This window comes from Antennarius striatus, chromosome 6, assembly GCF_040054535.1.
Source record: "Antennarius striatus isolate MH-2024 chromosome 6, ASM4005453v1, whole genome shotgun sequence".
Lineage (NCBI taxonomy): Eukaryota > Metazoa > Chordata > Actinopteri > Lophiiformes > Antennariidae > Antennarius > Antennarius striatus.
In genome coordinates, this window is record NC_090781.1 from 2,857,501 (window position 1) to 2,877,500 (window position 20,000).

At 44.4% G+C, this 20,000-nt stretch overlaps 1 protein-coding gene and 2 non-coding genes across 8 annotated transcripts; all 3 read left to right on the top strand.

Annotated features, from left to right (window-relative positions):
- The first annotated feature begins 12 nt into the window (after positions 1 to 12).
- Positions 13 to 131, top strand: LOC137597810 (5S ribosomal RNA). Its single transcript, XR_011036166.1, has one exon. It is a non-coding gene; the product is annotated as a 5S ribosomal RNA (ribosomal RNA).
- Positions 132 to 6,826: 6,695 nt separating this feature from the next.
- LOC137597331 (5S ribosomal RNA) lies at positions 6,827 to 6,945 on the top strand. The gene has a single exon (XR_011035710.1). It is a non-coding gene; the product is annotated as a 5S ribosomal RNA (ribosomal RNA).
- A 5,169-nt stretch (positions 6,946 to 12,114) lies between these two features.
- Positions 12,115 to 17,740, top strand: LOC137596992 (max-binding protein MNT-like). 6 transcript variants are annotated; one of them, XM_068317855.1, is made up of 4 exons: positions 12,115 to 12,754; positions 12,855 to 12,929; positions 13,057 to 13,241; positions 17,600 to 17,734. In XM_068317855.1, the coding sequence occupies exons 1-2, from the start codon at positions 12,138 to 12,140 to the stop codon at positions 12,859 to 12,861; spliced, it is 624 nt and encodes a 207-aa protein (XP_068173956.1). In that variant the 5' UTR covers positions 12,115 to 12,137; the 3' UTR covers positions 12,862 to 12,929; positions 13,057 to 13,241; positions 17,600 to 17,734. The 6 variants fall into 6 exon arrangements, with proteins under 6 accessions (XP_068173956.1, XP_068173957.1, XP_068173959.1 ...); XM_068317856.1 differs by having other exon boundaries at positions 13,116 to 13,241; XM_068317858.1 differs by having other exon boundaries at positions 12,115 to 12,368.
- Positions 17,741 to 20,000: the final 2,260 nt, after the last annotated feature.

Below are 20,000 nucleotides of genomic sequence, written 5' to 3' on the forward strand. Positions count from 1 at the left end.
ACCAGCATAGTTGCTTACGGCCATAGCACTCTGAACACGCCCGATCTCGTCCGATCTCGGAAGCTAAGCAGAGTCGGGCCTGGTTAGTACTTGGATGGGAGACCGCCTGGGAATACCAGGTGCCGTAAGCTTTTTCTTTTTGTGTCCCCCCGCCAGCAGAGGGCGTTTGGAAGGAAAGACAGACGAGTCAAGTTGTTTTATGAGCTAAAGTTGTATGTAATAAAAGTTTGATGAATGAATTGATTGAATGATGAAATGAAATTGATCCCAGAGAAAAGTAATAATTGTTGTTGTATAAGTTAGGGCTGACTAGCAATGACTTTTGTATGAATACTATCTATGTATCTATCTATGTATGTATCTATCTATGTATCTATCTATCTATCTATCTATCTATCTATCTATCTATCTATCTATCTATCTATCTATCTATGCATCTATACATCTATGCATGTATGTATGTACTGAAGCAAGCTATGTGTGTGCCATGCCACCTTTATATAGGGTTTTTTTGACCAGCATAGTTGCTTACGGCCATACCACTCTGAACACGCCCACCTAGGGTGTATACGGATTCGGTGCACGCCAACGCCTATGTTTGAGGAAGAAGGAGGAAGTTTGAATATTGTTGTATGTAGTAGAAAACGACGACTGATTGATACTAAAGAATTCGCTGTCTCCCCCAGCAGCGAAGGCTGCCAGGGGGTTTGCTTTGTGTCGGCAAAGTTAAGTCGAACGGATGCTGTAGACATGGATCGGGTGACGGAAGAGCCGACGAGTGGGACCATGGAAATAAACGGGCTGAGAGTGTGGAGAGACTCTTGTCCATCTGAGGTGTGCGGAGAGGGGAGAAAAGATGGGACGACAGTCGGAGAAGGTGGGGCAGGCGACAGACGACGGGTGATGGCAAAGGATGGAGAAGCGGGAGCGATGGAGACCCTCAGGCAGGGTCGACGCCGGGGAGAGATGGCGAGGAAGACGGTGGGAGACGATGATGCCAGTGAATCGGTTAAGGACCGGAATTTTGCCACAAAAGACTTGGTGGTGAACGTGGAAGTTGAAGGTGGGGTGAAAATAGCGATGATGGCCTTACTAAAGGCGGTGGAGCTCACCTGTGGCAGAGTGTTGGGCTGCCGGGCAAAGGCAGAAGGGAGGTGGGAACTCACCATGGGAAATGCCAAAGGCAAAGAAAGACTATTAGATGGTTTCAAGATAGGAAACTCGAGGGTGGTGGCTACGGAACTGATTAAGGACACAAGAGTGGTGTCTTTTCTAAACTTGCCACTCTACATAACTGATGGACAAATTCGGGACAAACTGTTTCAATGGGGAGTGGAACCTGCGTCGGACATCAGACGAAGGAAATGGACTGGCACGGAAATTTTGGATGGTACTCGTTTTCTCAAAGTGAAATTTCCTGACGCTATCTCGTCCCTGCCTTATAGTACTAAATTTGACACACTGGAGGGTTCCGAGTATTTTCGAGTACTACATGATAAACAATTAAAGGTGTGTCGGTTGTGTTTGCAACCAGGACACATCTTGCGTGAATGTCCGGAGTTCTTCTGCTTCCGCTGCAAGAAGCAGGGACACTATGCCCGGGAGTGTGGAGAAACGACGGAGAAGGACACAGAGGAGCGAGTGAGGGCGGAGGAGAAGGAGGAGAAGGAGGACACCGTGGAGGAGGACGAGGGTTCCTCCAGTGTGATGGAGACGGACGACGAGGGAAGAGAGTCGGAGGAGGGGACGAATGCCGGTGACCGGGAGAAGAATGACGGTGATGGAGTAGCAGAGGCAACCGCGGTCGTGGAACGACCAACACGGAAAGACGGGAGTGAGATGGCGGAGCGGAGAGGGGACGCAGAACCGGAGGATAGCGGACATCGGAGGGGACGCAGTCGTAGTGTCCTCCGGAACACTGGTGGCTGTGGAGACGTGGAACAGGGGGTAATAGCAGGTGATACTGCACACGGGGTAGGGGAACATATGACGGAAAAGGATGGGGAGGGTTTGACTCAAAAAAGGAATAGAGGAAGGAGAAACAAAAAAGACAAGAAGACATGAAATTGGTTCTACTGATGAGGTACATATATATATACATATACATATTCTTTGGAGTTAGTGCATAGGTGACTATGAAACTAGCGTCCATAAATATAAATGGACTGAGGAATATTGAGAAATTTGAGAAACTGATCACTTTGTGCAAGGCAAACATTATATGTTTACAAGAGACGCACTGGGACGCGGTTGTCGAAGCACAAGTGCAGTCTCTCTGGCGCGGACAAATTTTTTCGAGCTACGGCACAAGTAGAGCGAGGGGGGTGAGTATTTTGGTTAATGTAAATAACAGAGACATAAACGCCACTTTCGTAAAGGGTGACGATGAAGGGAGGTGGGTAAAAATTAAATTCACTGTAGAAGAACAAACTTTTGAACTAATGAACATCTATGCTCCTAATCTTGAGAGCGAACGTTCTGTTTTTTTCAAAGACTTATATCGGAGTGCAAGTAACAGTGACATTATCATGGGGGACTTCAATGTCAAGTTATGCATGCTGGACAGACATGAAACTGGACAATTTAAAAACGATACCTCAAGAACAATTCTCAGGAATTTTATGTTACAGCAGGAATGGTTGGATTTATGGAGAAATGAGAATCCACTAGCGAGAACCTACTCCAGACTTCAGACTGTGCAAGGTTCTCTGCGCAGAAGCAGGATTGATTTATGTTTGATTAAACAGAGACATTTACATTATTTTCATACGGCGCATTATGACTTCACTTTCCTGAGTGATCATGCTTTTTTGTTGGTGAAACTGGGGAAACTGAAAAGAGTGAAGGGAGGGGGTTTGTGGTATCTAAATGCTACATTGTTGAAAAATGAGAACTTCATAAACTGTATAGAGACACTTATTAAGACTACCGTCTCACAACCTTTTTTTAAGACGGCTGTGGTGGAGGGATGGGAGGATTTGAAAGTGAGAATTAAGAAGAAGAGCATTCACTTTGCCAAGAGGATGAGCTTCAAAGAACATCAAAAAGAAAACCGAATAAAATCTGAGATTGAAATGTTGAACAGACAGGATAATGTTGATGAAGAACGGTTGGGGGCTCTATATGAAGAATTAAAAACTATTGAAAAAAGAAAATGTGAAGGGGCAATTGTGCGGAGTAGGGCGCAATATGCGGTGGAGGGAGAAAAGAGCACGGGATTTTTTTTAAACCTGGAACGAAGCAAGCAAGAACAGTGCTATATCAATCGTTTAGAAGATGGACAAGGAAATATGACGTCAAGTTTGGGAGAAATGATAGAAACTGTGTACAACTTCTATCAGACTCTTTTTACATCAAACGGTTCAGACGACATCTTAACGAGAGAAATTCTGACAAAAATGACGGTCAAACTGTCTAATAGTGATAAATCATTTTGTGATCGGGAAATAGAAGAGAAAGAAGTAGAAATGGCAATAAAGAGTTTGGTCTCGAATAAAAGTCCGGGCAGTGATGGGCTAACGGCAAACTTTTATAAGGTTTTTGCAAAAGTGTTAATGCCAATACTGTTAACTGTGTACAAAGAAATAGCTCGTCAGAAGATGGTTTCAAAATCAATGACATTGGGCATTATAACTTTGATTTTTAAGAAAGGGGAGAAAAGTAATTTGGCTAACTATAGACCAATCACACTCTTGAACACAGATTATAAAATATTAATGAAAATTTTCGCAAACCGCTTTAAACAGGTCATACACACAATAATAGCACCAACGCAAGCTTATAGTATACCGGGTAGAGAGGCATCTGACATCATAAGCACAATAAGGGACACAGTGGAGTATTTAAAAATAACTAAACAGAAAGGTATTATCGTATCTCTAGATTTCAATAAAGCTTTTGACAGGGTTGAACACAAATTCATGTTTAGGGTGCTGGAAAGGTTAGGTTTTGGAGATCGGATGATAGCATGGTTGAAATTATTGTACAGCACAGCAACAGGTAGAGTTAAAGTGAATGGGATGATTACTGATGAGTTTCAACTGCACAGATCCGTCAGGCAGGGGTGTCCGATGTCATCAATTCTATATTCTATTGTGGTGGAATCTTTGAGCGCGTTATTAAAAACGGATTCACATGTAAAAGGGATTGAGTTACCAGGGGGAGGGGAGGTTTTGATCCAACAATTTGCGGATGACACGACGCTACTAGTCAGAGATTTAGACAGTGTATATAGAGCAATTGACTTAATTACAATGTATGGTAAAGCATCAGGCTCTCGCATAAATTTGCAAAAATCGGAAATGCTATTCATTAATATGGACAGTCCGCCTCAAACAGATCTATCATTGAAAGTACAGCCGAAACATGTAAAAATTTTGGGTACATTTATTGGTGTGGATAGTTTAGCTGCAAGGGATGAAACATGGACAGGCATATTAAAAAAAATAGAGGCAGTGCTACATTGGTGGAGGATGAGAGATCTTAAAATTAACGGAAAGGTAGTGGTTTTAAATCATTTAATACTGTCTAAACTCAATTATGCCTTAGCAGTAGTTGATTTACCCTTGTGGGTTGTTAATCGTATGCATGAAATGATGACAAAATTCATCTGGGGGACTACAGTGGGGAAAATAGCAAGGAAAACTTTAATAGGTAAATATGAGGAGGGGGGTTTAAAATTGGTGGACATAGACAGTAAAAAGAAAGCGTTTAGGATCAAATATATTAAAAAATATCTGTATGACGATACAGATTATGGGTGGAAGTGTCTAATGGGGTATTTTCTGAATAGAGTGATGAGAATTGGTGATTATGTGCTGTTGATGACATTGAAAAAACCAATGATGGCAGAACTCCCACTTTTCTACAAGGAAGTCCTGTGCGCTCAGGCAGAATTTATGGAACATTTACAGTACACAGTACATTCTTTAAACACGGTAAAAGAGCTACCAATTTTTCTGAATATATCAGAACGGAAGGGAAAATGTTATACAATGCGAATATGTTGAAAGCAAATTTTGTACAATTAAAAGATGTAATGTATGAAGTTATGCCAGGTTTTCTGCCGAACCAGGTAATATATGATGGTGTAAAAGAAATTAATCATGACGCAAGGTTTACAGTAATTTCGAATTATTATCAAGCTATATTACAAAGCATTCCACAAACGTGGAAATCATTAATCATATCTGCTGCCGTGTTAGACAGGAGAAGTGACTTTCCTACTTTGACATATGTTCACAGGGGAGAGTTGAAATACTTTTGTGGGATAGTGTGCAAACATTTGTATGACCTTTTTCTGATTAAAGTATGGCAGAAGCCGGCCTCCTTGCCCTACTGGAGCAGGGTTTTTCCAAATCTGGATGAGAATAAAATCTGGGAGAAATGGAAAATAAAAAGTAATAGCATTGAAGCAGAGGATCATGATTTCAAACTTCGACACAACAAGATTTTTACTAATGTGATCCTGCATCAACTGGACAGGGAGGTTGGCAGAGAGTGTGATGTGTGTGGTGTGGAAGATGAAGACCTTATGCATATGTATGTGAAATGTACTGAATTGTGTGAATTTTTTGGTTTGTTGAAACGCTGCTTGATTGAGAAGTTGGGGTTGGTATGGAATGACAGAGATTCTTGGGAAATCTTTTTTCTTTTTGGTGTCTGGACAGAGAGTAAAGTCAAAAATGCAGAGTTTTGCAGATTTCTTTTAAGCCATGCCAGATGGGCGATTAAATCAAGGCGAAATCTAGCACATTATGACAATAAACTGATTTCTGTTTGGACAATTTTCAAAAGAATAATACAAACCCAGGTAAAATATAGGATGATGCAAGGCTCTGCAAGTTTGGCTCCACTCTTTACCAAAGGTAACTCTCTTTTGGTTTGTAAAAAGGGGGGAGAGATTGTGTGGAATTGGTAGGGATAATAGTATTTTTGTAACATAGTGGGGAAGCCTTGACTAAATGTCGAAAAGTTTTTTTTTAGGAATGTATTTTTTTTTGCTAGCATAATGTAGTTTTGAAATTCTCTTTGGGTATAGAATTATTTTGTCTTTTGGAGGTTTGTTCTCGTTTAATGGTAAGTACCTACATTATTTCAAATGTAGTAGGCCTATTTGGGAGTGTTGATCTTTTCCTTCAGAAAGGGAGCTCTTTCAAATTAATATCACTGGAAATTTATGTTGTTATGATGATGTATTGAAATACTCTGGTTTTTTTGATTTGTGTATGAGAACAAATGTAATATGTTTTGGTAAGTTAAGAACTTCTTGTTATTTTTTCTGTTTGTCAAGTATTCTGTAAATCAAAAATATATATTGTTTTTATACAAATATATTTTCATAATAAAAGACAAAAAAAAAAAAAACACGCCCGATCTCGTCCGATCTCGGAAGCTAAGCAGAGTCGGGCCTGGTTAGTACTTGGATGGGAGACCGCCTGGGAATACCAGGTGCCGTAAGCTTTTTCTGTCCCCCCGCCAGCAGAGGGCGTTTGGAAGGAAAGACAGACGAGTCAAGTTGTTTCATGAGCTAAAGTTGTATTTAATAAAAGTTTGATGAATGAATTGATTGAATGATGAAATGAAATTGATCCCAGAGAAAAGTAAAAATGTTGTTGTATAAGTTAGGGCTGACTAGCAATGACTTTTGTATGAATACTATCTATGTATCTATCTATCTATGTATCTATCTATCTATCTATCTATGTATGTATCTATCTATCTATCTATCTATGCATCTATACATCTATGCATGTATGTATGTATTGAAGCAAGCTATGTGTGTGCCATGCCACCTTTATATAGGGTTTTTTTGACCAGCATAGTTGCTTACGGCCATACCACTCTGAACACGCCCGATCTCGTCCGATCTCGGAAGCTAAGCAGAGTCGGGCCTGGTTAGTACTTGGATGGGAGACCGCCTGGGAATACCAGGTGCCGTAAGCTTTTTCTTTTTCTGTCCCCCCGCCAGCAGAGGGCGTTTGGAAGGAAAGACAGACGAGTCAAGTTGTTTTATGAGCTAAAGTTGTATGTAATAAAAGTTTGATGAATGAATTGATTGAATGATGAAATGAAATTGATCCCAGAGAAAAGTAATAATTGTTGTTGTATAAGTTAGGGCTGACTAGCAATGACTTTTGTATGAATACTATCTATGTATCTATCTATGTATGTATCTATCTATGTATCTATCTATCTATCTATCTATCTATCTATCTATCTATCTATGCATCTATACATCTATGCATGTATGTATGTACTGAAGCAAGCTATGTGTGTGCCATGCCACCTTTATATAGGGTTTTTTTGACCAGCATAGTTGCTTACGGCCATACCACTCTGAACACGCCCACCTAGGGTGTATACGGATTCGGTGCACGCCAACGCCTATGTTTGAGGAAGAAGGAGGAAGTTTGAATATTGTTGTATGTAGTAGAAAACGACGACTGATTGATACTAAAGAATTCGCTGTCTCCCCCAGCAGCGAAGGCTGCCAGGGGGTTTGCTTTGTGTCGGCAAAGTTAAGTCGAACGGATGCTGTAGACATGGATCGGGTGACGGAAGAGCCGACGAGTGGGACCATGGAAATAAACGGGCTGAGAGTGTGGAGAGACTCTTGTCCATCTGAGGTGTGCGGAGAGGGGAGAAAAGATGGGACGACAGTCGGAGAAGGTGGGGCAGGCGACAGACGACGGGTGATGGCAAAGGATGGAGAAGCGGGAGCGATGGAGACCCTCAGGCAGGGTCGACGCCGGGGAGAGATGGCGAGGAAGACGGTGGGAGACGATGATGCCAGTGATTCAGTTAAGGACCGGAATTTTGCCACAAAAGACTTGGTGGTGAACGTGGAAGTTGAAGGTGGGGTGAAAATAGCGATGATGGCCTTACTAAAGGCGGTGGAGCTCACCTGTGGCAGAGTGTTGGGCTGCCGGGCAAAGGCAGAAGGGAGGTGGGAACTCACCATGGGAAATGCCAAAGGCAAAGAAAGACTATTAGATGGTTTCAAGATAGGAAACTCGAGGGTGGTGGCAACGGAACTGATTAAGGACACAAGAGTGGTGTCCTTTCTAAACTTGCCACTCTATATAACTGATGGACAAATTCGGGACAAGCTGTTTCAATGGGGAGTGGAACCTGCGTCGGACATCAGACGAAGGAAATGGACTGGCACGGAAATTTTGGATGGTACTCGTTTTCTCAAAGTGAAATTTCCTGACGCTATCTCGTCCCTGCCTTATAGCACTAAATTTGACACACTGGAGGGTTCCGAGTATTTTCGAGTACTACATGATAAACAATTAAAGGTGTGTCGGTTGTGTTTGCAACCGGGACACATCTTGCGTGAATGTCCGGAGTTCTTCTGCTTCCGCTGCAAGAAGCAGGGACACTATGCCCGGGAGTGTGGAGAAACGACGGAGAAGGACACAGAGGAGCGAGTGAGGGCGGAGGAGAAGGAGGAGAAGGAGGACACCGTGGAGGAGGACGAGGGTTCCTCCAGTGTGATGGAGACGGACGACGAGGGAAGAGAGTCGGAGGAGGGGACGAATGCCGGTGACCGGGAGAAGAATGACGGTGATGGAGTAGCAGAGGCAACCGCGGTCGTGGAACGACCAACACGGAAAGACGGGAGAGAGATGGTGGAGCGGAGAGGGGACGCAGAACCGGAGGATAGCGGACATCGGAGGGGACGCAGTCGTAGTGTCCTCCGGAACACCGGTGGCTGTGGAGACATGGAACAGGGGGTAATAGCAGGTGATACTGCACACGGGGTAGGGGAACATATGACGGAAAAGGATGGGGAGGGTTTGAGTCAAAAAAGGAATAGAGGAAGGAGAAACACAAAAGACAAGAAGACATGAAATTGGTTCTACTGATGAGGTACATATATATATATATATATACATATTCTTTGGAGTTAGTGCATAGGTGACTATGAAACTAGCGTCCATAAATATAAATGGACTGAGGAATATTGAGAAATTTGAGAAACTGATCACTTTGTGCAAGGCAAACATTATATGTTTACAAGAGACGCACTGGGACGCGGTTGTCGAAGCACAAGTGCAGTCTCTCTGGCGCGGACAAATTTTTTCGAGCTACGGCACAAGTAGAGCGAGGGGGGTGAGTATTTTGGTAAATGTAAATAACAGAGACATAAACGCCACTTTCGTAAAGGGTGACGATGAAGGGAGGTGGGTAAAAATTAAATTCACTGTAGAAGAACAAACTTTTGAACTAATGAACATCTATGCTCCTAATGTTGAGAGCGAACGTTCTGTTTTTTTCAAAGACTTATATCGGAGTGCAAGTAACAGTGACATTATCATGGGGGACTTCAATGTCAAGTTATGCATGCTGGACAGACATGAAACTGGACAATTTAAAAACGATGCCTCAAGAACAATTCTCAGGAATTTTATGTTACAGCAGGAATGGTTGGATTTATGGAGAAATGAGAATCCACTAGCGAGAACCTACTCCAGACTTCAGACTGTGCAAGGTTCTCTGCGCAGAAGCAGGATTGATTTATGTTTGATTAAACAGAGACATTTACATTATTTTCATACGGCGCATTATGACTTCACTTTCCTGAGTGATCATGCTTTTTTGTTGGTGAAACTGGGGAAACTGAAAAGAGGGACGGGAGGGGGTTTGTGGCATCTAAATGCTACACTGTTGAAAAATGAGAACTTCATAAACTGTATAGAGACACTTATTAAGACTACCGTCTCACAACCTTTTTTTAAGACGGCTGTGGTGGAGGGATGGGAGGATTTGAAAGTGAGAATTAAGAAGAAGAGCATTCACTTTGCCAAGAGGATGAGCTTCAAAGAACATCAAAAAGAAAACCGAATAAAATCTGAAATTGAAATGTTGAACAGACAGGATAATGTTGATGAAGAACGGTTGGGGGCTCTATATGAAGAATTAAAAACTATTGAAAAAAGAAAATGTGAAGGGGCAATTGTGCGGAGTAGGGCGCAATATGCGGTGGAGGGAGAAAAGAGCACGGGATTTTTTTTAAACCTGGAACGAAGCAAGCAAGAACAGTGTGTTGGAATTATATCTTTTTATAATTATATCTTTTTATGTTATGTTGGAATTATATCTTTTTATGTGGAAAGTTGCTGAGCTTAAAGTTCATCTTAGGTCACATCACGTGACAGTTAGAACTGCTGACTTATGCTAAATTGCTTGCACAGCTAGTCGAGCAGAAACTCTTGCAAGGCCGTCTTCCGCTTTCTTCTCTGATAATTGGCGTATATCTTCTTAGATAATTGCACAGCTAGTCGAGCAGAAACTCTTGCAAGGCCGTCTTCCGCTTTCTTCTCTGATAACTGGCGTATATCTTCTTAGATAATTGGCGTATAGCTACGATAGTTTTCATGACCTGTCTGCTTATCACCTCTTGCCAGGCCGTCTGCAAGGCCGTCTTCCTCTTTCTTCTCAGATAATTGGGGCACCATGACATCACCTGAATGTAGCCCACTGTCTTGCCTGCTATCTTGCAGCTGTTGTGATACCAGGTGAACCCCGCCTTCTGATGTGCATAAAATCCATGTGCTGCAAGTGCATCCTCGCACTCTGCAGGAAGTAATCTCCCATGAGACAAAGTGCCGAGAATATTCTCTTTGCAATTGAAAAATAAACTTTGAAGCTTCGACATTTCACTGAGTGTTTTGTTTATTTAACTCTGTTCAGAAATTGTCCACAACCAAGAGAAAACGAACACGAAGCTGGAGGACCAAGGGTCTTTAGGACCATATTATTTGGCTCCACTTCAACATTTGGTGACCCCGACGTGATCTTGGCTGGACTCCTGCCGGACAGAGACAACTCCAAAGGGTACCCCGACTTGTAAGGTAAGAGGAACTTTGCCTCTTAGGGCCTTGTCTCTGCCTGTCAGTATAAGGTTAAAATCTGTCTTTCCCTATTTGGAAAACGTTCTAGAATCATTGACTCGAACACCAGTGATTTGATTTAATAGACGTCTTTTTGTGAATGTCGAACCGGACGCTGTTTGGATTGATCGGTCTTTTAATTATACTTTGTGTCAGCGTCTGGTGGTTCTTACACCTAAATTATTCTTACAGTAAGAACACTCAACTAGGTTTACAGACGTTCAAACCTAGTTGTTTTAATGCTGCGGTTGCTCAAAGAGTTTGTGGGGTTGCCCCAGCTGATGACATTAGGCTGTAGAGGTTAAAGCAAACTATTGGCTAAAAACGTCTGGTAAATTCTTCCATAACTGAGTAGACTGAGAGGATTGTCTGGGACATCCTGCGCGCTAGAGATTTTGCGTCTGGGACGCCCGTCTGGGAATATTAGTGAAACGATCCGGGATCGTGGGTCGAGTGATACTGAGTTCCGTGTTGAGGTTCTCGGAGGAAACGACGCCGAATTTTCTTAACTAAATTGGGAAAAGGCCTAATAGAATTTACAATGGAAGGTGAATTCGATCGGGAAACAGACTGGTTCAACTGGAACTTAATTCCAGACGACCCAGATGGTGCACCATTAGAAAATCAAGCAAAAATTGCTATTTTAGTGGCATCCGAGGGACTGCCCACAAAGATCCGCAGTAAGACGGAGTCTGAAATGAAAGATTGGTTTGAAGATTGCTGTAAAAAAGGATGGTTACCACCGCTAACATCCAAAAATCATTCGTCTTACTGATGAAAGAGGTTGAAAAAGCATGCATTAAAAAGTTAAATGTACTGGCCACAACTGTCTCTGCAACAAATAGAATCAGTATTCCAGGAAGGCGGGCACGAGAGTCATATGTAAAGGTGGAAAAAGTTAAGTCACATGTACGATTGCTGTCAATGGGAGGATCAGTCAGAGTAAGTAGACAAGAGGTCAAAGAAAAGTGTGGTTGGAATAATCCTGACCCGCCTCCTTATCTGGGGGAGAATTTTGCATCTGTTTTTTCCAAAACTAACCCGTTTGCCAGTAATCCTTATGCAGAATTACAACAGACTCTGACTCTGACTCAGACCAGACCAGACCCGCCGTCACTATACGTCCAGGCACCAGTCTGGAACATCACCAGCGGGAAACTGCACATGGATCAGACCGCCCCATCCGCGCCCACACCCGCGACTGAAGGTAAAGTGGTACCGGAACATGTCAGAATCATGGCCGCGCCCTGTGAACGAGCTAACAAACAGCTTAAAGATGAGTTTGAAGAAATCCTCAGGACCAGTAAAACTTATCCGGACCTGAGGCTTGCCCTGAGTGAGTTCAAGACGGAGCTGCTGCGCAGAGGGAATGCCTCCCGCAGCGTCAGAGACGAACTCCGTCAGAGGGTCCTACAAGCAGAACAAGAAGCGGAGGAACACTTCAAGACGTCACTCAAACATCATGAGGTATCATTTGACAACGAACAACATTCCACTTTACAGAAACAGGTGGCTGCACTTCAGGAACAGCTCTGTCGCCTCTCTTCCCGAGTGGAACCTCCCGTCTCCGCTCTTCCCCTCCCTTCTCTCCCTCCCCGGCCTCCAGCAGCGGAACCTCCCGTCTCCGCTCTTCCCCTCCCTTCTCTCCCTCCCCGGCCTCCAACCCCGCCTCCCTGTCAGCCCACCTCAGAGGGACCTGTGACTCGATCCAGAGCCGCTGTACAAGCTCCATTGATGGATACAGTGGACCCCAACTCCGGACGGCGTGTTGCCGTCTACCGCCCTTTCCCTGCAGCAGATCTCAATGCCATGCTTCAGACATTGCCACCTATTTCATCGGGGGGACGCAATTGGTTTGCATCCGTGCAGCGTCAGGCTATGGGCCACGACTTGTGTGGTGGTGACATGCAAATGATTTTAACTAAAGTATGTCCTTTGTCTATCTTACCACAGGTTCTAGAGGAAACAGGGGTGGGTCGTATGGCTAAAGATGAACCTCTAGACCACGAAAATTTGGACCGCATTGACGTAGGTCTTAACGCACATTTCCCTTTGCCTCTGTGTGCTGTCCATGACATGGTGTTCACTCCAAAAGTTGGAGAGGACGCGACTACTTACGTTGATCGGGCCAAAACTGAATATCACATTAAAACAGGTTTTCTACATAATACCTCGCCTTTCCATGACTCAGTCTTTCGAGCTTCCATTTTGAAGGGGATTCCCAAAACAGTGGTTACCGCCATGGAAAACATACCAGATCTGGCTGAAATGACGGATGACCGGTGGTGTTCCTGCCTGAGACACTTTCTGAGGAGACATGCCAAAGAAAAAGATACTAAGGTAGAAAAACATCAAACTGCTGTTTCTCAATTGACCGTCATGCAGATCCAGGACATCAAGAAGAAAGAGGACTCTGTTTCCTCTCCTGCCTCTGCTCTTCCACCTGATGATGCAGATAGAATGATGTATCAGTCGGGGCCACGATCTTGGGGTGGGGCTGACACTCAACGTTACGTATGTTTCCGCTGTGGCAGAGAAGGTCATTGGGTCAAAGATTGCCCCGAGAGGCCCCCACCTAGGGGGCGTGGTCGTGGATTCCAACGCCCTCGTGGACGTGGCAGAGACATGGGACGGTGGCAGTCTCTAGATCGGCAGCAGTACCAACAGCGCCGCCCAGTGGACTCCAACCAAGGTTCGCCCGTCCCGAATCGCCAGCGTCTGCCCCCTGGTGAACAGTTCTCACAATGAAGATGCCCTGAACCCACGGACATAGGCATGCAGGAGCCTATGATCACCATTACGGTAGGAGGAGTGTCAACTCCTTTTATGGTTGATACTGGTGCCCGTTATTCCACCATCCAACGGCTTCCTCCTGGCGCCTATGTCACCAATGACGTAATTCCTTTAGTTGGGTTCAAGGGTGAAGAAATTGCCCTGCCAAAGACTTCCTCCATTTTGGTTTCTGCACACAACCAGTTATTAACTCACTCCTTTATCCTGGCTCCCTCCAGCCCTGCCAATCTTTTAGGGCGTGATTTAATGTGCAAGTTGTGTCCTTTGATAAAGTGTTCTGCCGACGGCCTGCAACTGATGTTTCCGGATGGATCATCCCGACTGTGCCTGTCTGCCACCAACCCCGTCAACACCATGTTTCCGGTACATGCCAAAGTTGCTGTGGTGTGCATGTATGCTGACATCTTTTGGGTTGTGATGGACACTGATGCTGGACAGTGGACTCCTGTTGAGACTTTCTGGACAAAGTGGTCGCCCTGGGTCCGTCACCTACGCCCCTATGATCTGGTCTCTGACGCTTTGCATTGTACTCTGTGTTATGACAGGATGGAAGACACAATTTTCCTGGGAGCCTTCCAGGAGGTGGAAGGACTCCCGTGGGATCTCTCTCTCCAAGATCTCTACGTAGGACCTCAGGGTGTGGCTTGGGCCGTATCCTTGACGCCCGAACAGCAGAAGTGGTATCGTATGGATGATCCTCCAGATCCTTCGATGCCGCCTTGCTATCCTCATGTCTCCTTGGCTGTCTCCCCAAAACACACACAGAAAGATCTGGGTCCCTTCGTGAAAGCTTGCATCGATGCTGATGATTGGAAGCAGACATTCTACTCTGGTTTGCACTATTCTGCATCTCTTGACTCATATCGCATTTTGTCTCCAGAATTTGTGATCCCTTCCGTCCTAGAACACAGCGTCCTGGACAGGCACCATGGCAGAGAAACATCCGACAGCGATTTGGCACCTGCGCTGATTGACTCTCTTCCCGACTCCCTCTGGACCCAGGGTCCTACGGATGTCGGTCGTTGTGACGTCACGCCAGTCACGTTTCAAATGAAACCGGGTCCCATTTGGGTTCCTCAATATCCGGTTCCTGCGAAGGGTAAGGCCGGTGTAACTGAGACCATAAACGGGTTGCTTGAAGCTGGTGTGCTTGCTCTAATTGAAAGCTCTCCTTTTAATACACCCATTCTCCCTGTAGAAAAGAAAGGTACAGGCAAATGGAGGATGGTCCATGATTTGAGAGCTATAAATGCTGCAGTCACCACTCCCACCCTTCCGGTCCCGAACCCTCATGCTGCACTCTCACTGTTGTCGCCCTCTCACACTCACTTCACTGTCATCGACTTGGCTAATGCCTTTTTCAGTATTCCTCTTCATCCATCCATGAAACCTTATCTGGCCTTCACCTGGGATGGAAGGAGATACTCCTACAACTGTCTGCCCATGGGGTTCCTCCTTTCTCCTGGTCTCTTCAACGTCCATCTTCGTGAGCTTCTGAAACCTTTGTCTCTTCCGCCCGGTGTGCTCCTCGTCCAGTACGTCGATGACCTCCTGGTTGCGGCTCCATCAGAGCAATCCTGTCTGGACACGACTCACTCTCTGCTCCTTCGTCTCCATGAAGTAGGCCTTAAAGTTTCTAAATCCAAAATTCAAGTTGCCAGAACTCAAGTCTCTTTCCTTGGTCGCTGTGTATCCCGGATGGGCACAGGCCTCTCCTCCTCGCACAGAGAAGACATTTTACACTCTGCTCGTCCATCTACCGTGAAGCAAATGCTAGCTTTTCTGGGGTTGTGTAACTACTCTCGCCATCATGTTGTTGACTTCTCAGAGTGCACGCATCCTCTCCGTGCTATGGTCAAGGAAGTCGGCATGCGGAACCTTTCAGCCGCTTTGGCCTGGACTCCGGACGCTGATGCTGCCTTTTCTCACCTTAAGGCATGTTTGGCCTCTGCTACATCTCTTTCCATTCCTGACTACAATAAGATGTTTTTCCTCGATGTGGCTGAAAAAGCAAGCAGTGTTTCTGCTGTGCTTTTTCAAAAGGGGGATAGAGGAGAACGAAACGTCTGTATGTATGTCTCAACACCATTGGACAATTATGAAAAACGCCAAACGCCCTGTTCATCTTTTGCCTCAGCACTAGCTAGGTTGGTCCAGAAAACTGCCCACGTGGTACTTCATCATCCACTGACCATCAGAACTGGACACAGCACTGTCCAATACATCACAAGCCAATTCTTCACCATGACTGGAGGACGCCAACGCAAGATTGAATCGGTCATCACTCAACCACACATCATCTTCATCCATGAAGGGATCAATATGGCTGATGGTCTGATTGAAGGTACCCCACACTTTTGTACAGAAAAAGTCCAAGACGACACAAAACTCAGAGATGACTTGTACGAACAGCCATTGACTAACCCCGACATGACGTTGTTCACCGACGGATGTTGTTTTAAAGGCATGGATGGCCTGCAATCAGGTTTTGCCATAGTTCAACATCAAAACGACGATTTTGAGACAGTTAAGGAAGTCAGACTGGACGGACCACAGTCAGCACAGAGAGCTGAAATCCTAGCAGTCGCAGAAGCTCTAGGACTCGCAAAAGACCAAACTGTAAATATCTACACTGATTCTGCTTATGCTCATTTGGTTGTACATACTGCATTAAGTGAATGGCAACGGAACAATTATCAGACAGCAACAGGAAGTCCAATTAAACACCTGAAAGAGGTAATGCATCTCCAGGAAATGCTGATGTTGCCAAAAGCTGTTGCTGTTATCAAGTGTCCAGGTCATTCCAGAAAAAATGACCTGATTGCAAATGGAAACGCCGCAGCAGATGCAGCTGCTAAAAAGGTGGCAGGTTATCAGCCAGCACTCCAACTCTCGGTGAGTGACAAAGAAATTGATTGCAAAATAACGAATGATGTGATCCGAGAGTGGCAGGTGAAAGCTAGCCCAGAAGAAAGGAGTTTGTGGAAGGCAAAAGGGGGTGAAAAGAATGATGAAGGAATCTGGAACAAAGAAGGTAAACCTGTGCCGCCTCAAAAACAATTGAAAGTTTTGATTCAAGAAGCCCATGGACCATGCCACGTAGGCACGGACGAAACACTGAGACGTCTCTGTGGCTGGTGGCATCCGTTCATGAGAACAATTGTGAAAAGTGAACTGCAGGACTGCAGTGTTTGCAATAGGCATAATTGCCTGCCAACAACTAAACCACCTCCAGGGGTGCAGGACCAGGAAGTGACAGCACCTGGTCAGGTAATTTCAATGGATTTTACCGACATGATCCAATCGGTTAATGGGTATCGATACCTGTTAGTGATTGTTGACTCTTTTTCAGGATGGCCTGAGGCTTATCCATGCAGAGCAGAGACAGCAGCTTCTGTAGTGAAACATTTGGTTAACCATTACATTCCAACTCATGGTTTTCCGAGAAAAATCAGGTCAGACAATGGAACTCATTTCAAAAACAAACATCTACAACAGGTGGAAAGTATGTTGGGATTGAGACACACTTTTGGCGCTGTGTATCACCCTCAGTCACAGGGAAAGGTCGAACGAATGAATCGCAACATCAAAGAAAAATTGTCAAAATCCATGGCCTCGTCAAAGATGAATTGGCTACAGGCCCTCCCTGTGGCTCTGTTGAATGTCAGAATGTCATTGAATTCATCCACAGGTTGGACCCCATTTGAGGCACACACTAACAGACCTTTTCCAGCTCCCACAGCTCCATTGGAACCAGTTCCCGGATTCCAAGGCCCAAAAGGCCTCCGCGAACTAACAGTCAATTTTTCCCATCTCACAGAACCACAGGAGAAACCACCAAAAAGTGTGAATGTGTGTGAATGGGTGTGGCTGAGAGTAATCAAACGAAAATGGTCTGAACCTAGGTGGACAGGTCCCCATCAAGTCATTGAGAGAACCGGAACCGCAGTTCGGCTTCTAGGAAGAGGGGACACGTGGTTTCATCTGACGTCCACCAGGCCTGCAAAGACCCCAACGGGAGTCGCTCTCCCCTCTCCAAAAGCTGCTAATAGTGGTGACGACCACTAGGGCATCCGCCCCAACTGAGGACATCGAGCAACGGCTCCAACTGAGGACATCGAGTGAGTGGTTGTTCAACGTGGCGTAAAGTCACAAAGCAACCCGAGAGCAGGCAATTACGTTCAGTAACTGACCTAAGCTTTTGAAGAGACCCCAGCGGTCACGGTGCAGCGTTCCCGAGCATCGCTCTCAACCAGCGTCCGGACGAGCCAGTATCCAGAGGGGTCAACCCAGAGGAAAAGGTGCAAGACCTCCCTCTCTACAAGCAACAACCGTTATCTTCAGTCTAAAAAAAAAAAAAGAAAAAAAAAAAAAAAAAAAAAAACATGCTGTATTTCCTTGTTTTTAGTCTTTTGGCTGTCACTGCTGCATCCTCTCCTGACAAATGTTTACAACAGTATGGTGGGTTAACGCTTAGCTACACTGAGGGGGCTACAGCTTCTTATACCTTTGATCTCTGCAAAGTAATTAACTGCAGGGGTCCTGGCGCACCATGGCGACACTATGATGTTTACATCTGCGGTCACAGTGACAACTCCCTTAATGACCCGTGGTGTGCTTCTTGGTCCTCTGTTTGGTATTCCACAGAACATGGGTTCCAGCCCCCCACTTCTGGATTGGGCTCCTTCTTTTCTCTGCAAAGGGATTACTCCCCCACAAGTAATCCTTTAACTCTGTCCATTAAACCCCTATTTTTCCCAACATCTCAATGTCATGCTAGTGTTATGGAACCCTGCGGAAGGTTCTCTCCCGGCAGCAGGTTTTGCTCTACAGATTTTCTACATTTAATTTTAGGTGTTGGACTCTTTCGAGTCCAAAAGGGGGATTGTTGGAATTATATCTTTTTATAATTATATCTTTTTATGTTATGTTGGAATTATATCTTTTTATGTGGAAAGTTGCTGAGCTTAAAGTTCATCTTAGGTCACATCACGTGACAGTTAGAACTGCTGACTTATGCTAAATTGCTTGCACAGCTAGTCGAGCAGAAACTCTTGCAAGGCCGTCTTCCGCTTTCTTCTCTGATAATTGGCGTATATCTTCTTAGATAATTGCACAGCTAGTCGAGCAGAAACTCTTGCAAGGCCGTCTTCCGCTTTCTTCTCTGATAACTGGCGTATATCTTCTTAGATAATTGGCGTATAGCTACGATAGTTTTCATGACCTGTCTGCTTATCACCTCTTGCCAGGCCGTCTGCAAGGCCGTCTTCCTCTTTCTTCTCAGATAATTGGGGCACCATGACATCACCTGAATGTAGCCCACTGTCTTGCCTGCTATCTTGCAGCTGTTGTGATACCAGGTGAACCCCGCCTTCTGATGTGCATAAAATCCATGTGCTGCAAGTGCATCCTCGCACTCTGCAGGAAGTAATCTCCCATGAGACAAAGTGCCGAGAATATTCTCTTTGCAATTGAAAAATAAACTTTGAAGCTTCGACATTTCACTGAGTGTTTTGTTTATTTAACTCTGTTCAGAAATTGTCCACAACCAAGAGAAAACGAACACGAAGCTGGAGGACCAAGGGTCTTTAGGACCATATTATTTGGCTCCACTTCAACAAGTGCTATATCAATCGTTTAGAAGATGGACAAGGAAATATGACGTCAAGTTTGGGAGAAATGATAGAAACTGTGTACAACTTCTATCAGACTCTTTTTACATCAAACGGTTCAGACGACATCTCAACGAGAGAAATTCTGACAAAAATGACGGTCAAACTGTCTAATAGTGATAAATCATTTTGTGATCGGGAAATAGAAGAGAAAGAAGTAGAACTGGCAATAAAGAGTTTGGTCTCGAATAAAAGTCCGGGCAGTGATGGGCTAACGGCAAACTTTTATAAGGTTTTTGCAAAAGTGTTAATGCCAATACTGTTAACTGTGTACAAAGAAATAGCTCGTCAGAAGATGGTTTCAAAATCAATGACATTGGGCATTATAACTTTGATTTTTAAGAAAGGGGAGAAAAGTAATTTGGCTAACTATAGACCAATCACACTCTTGAACACAGATTATAAAATATTAATGAAAATTTTCGCAAACCGCTTTAAACAGGTCATACACACAATAATAGCACCAACGCAAGCTTATAGTATACCGGGTAGAGAGGCATCTGACATCATAAGCACAATAAGGGACACAGTGGAGTATTTAAAAATAACTAAACAGAAAGGTATTATCGTATCTCTAGATTTCAATAAAGCTTTTGACAGGGTTGAACACAAATTTATGTTTAGGGTGCTGGAA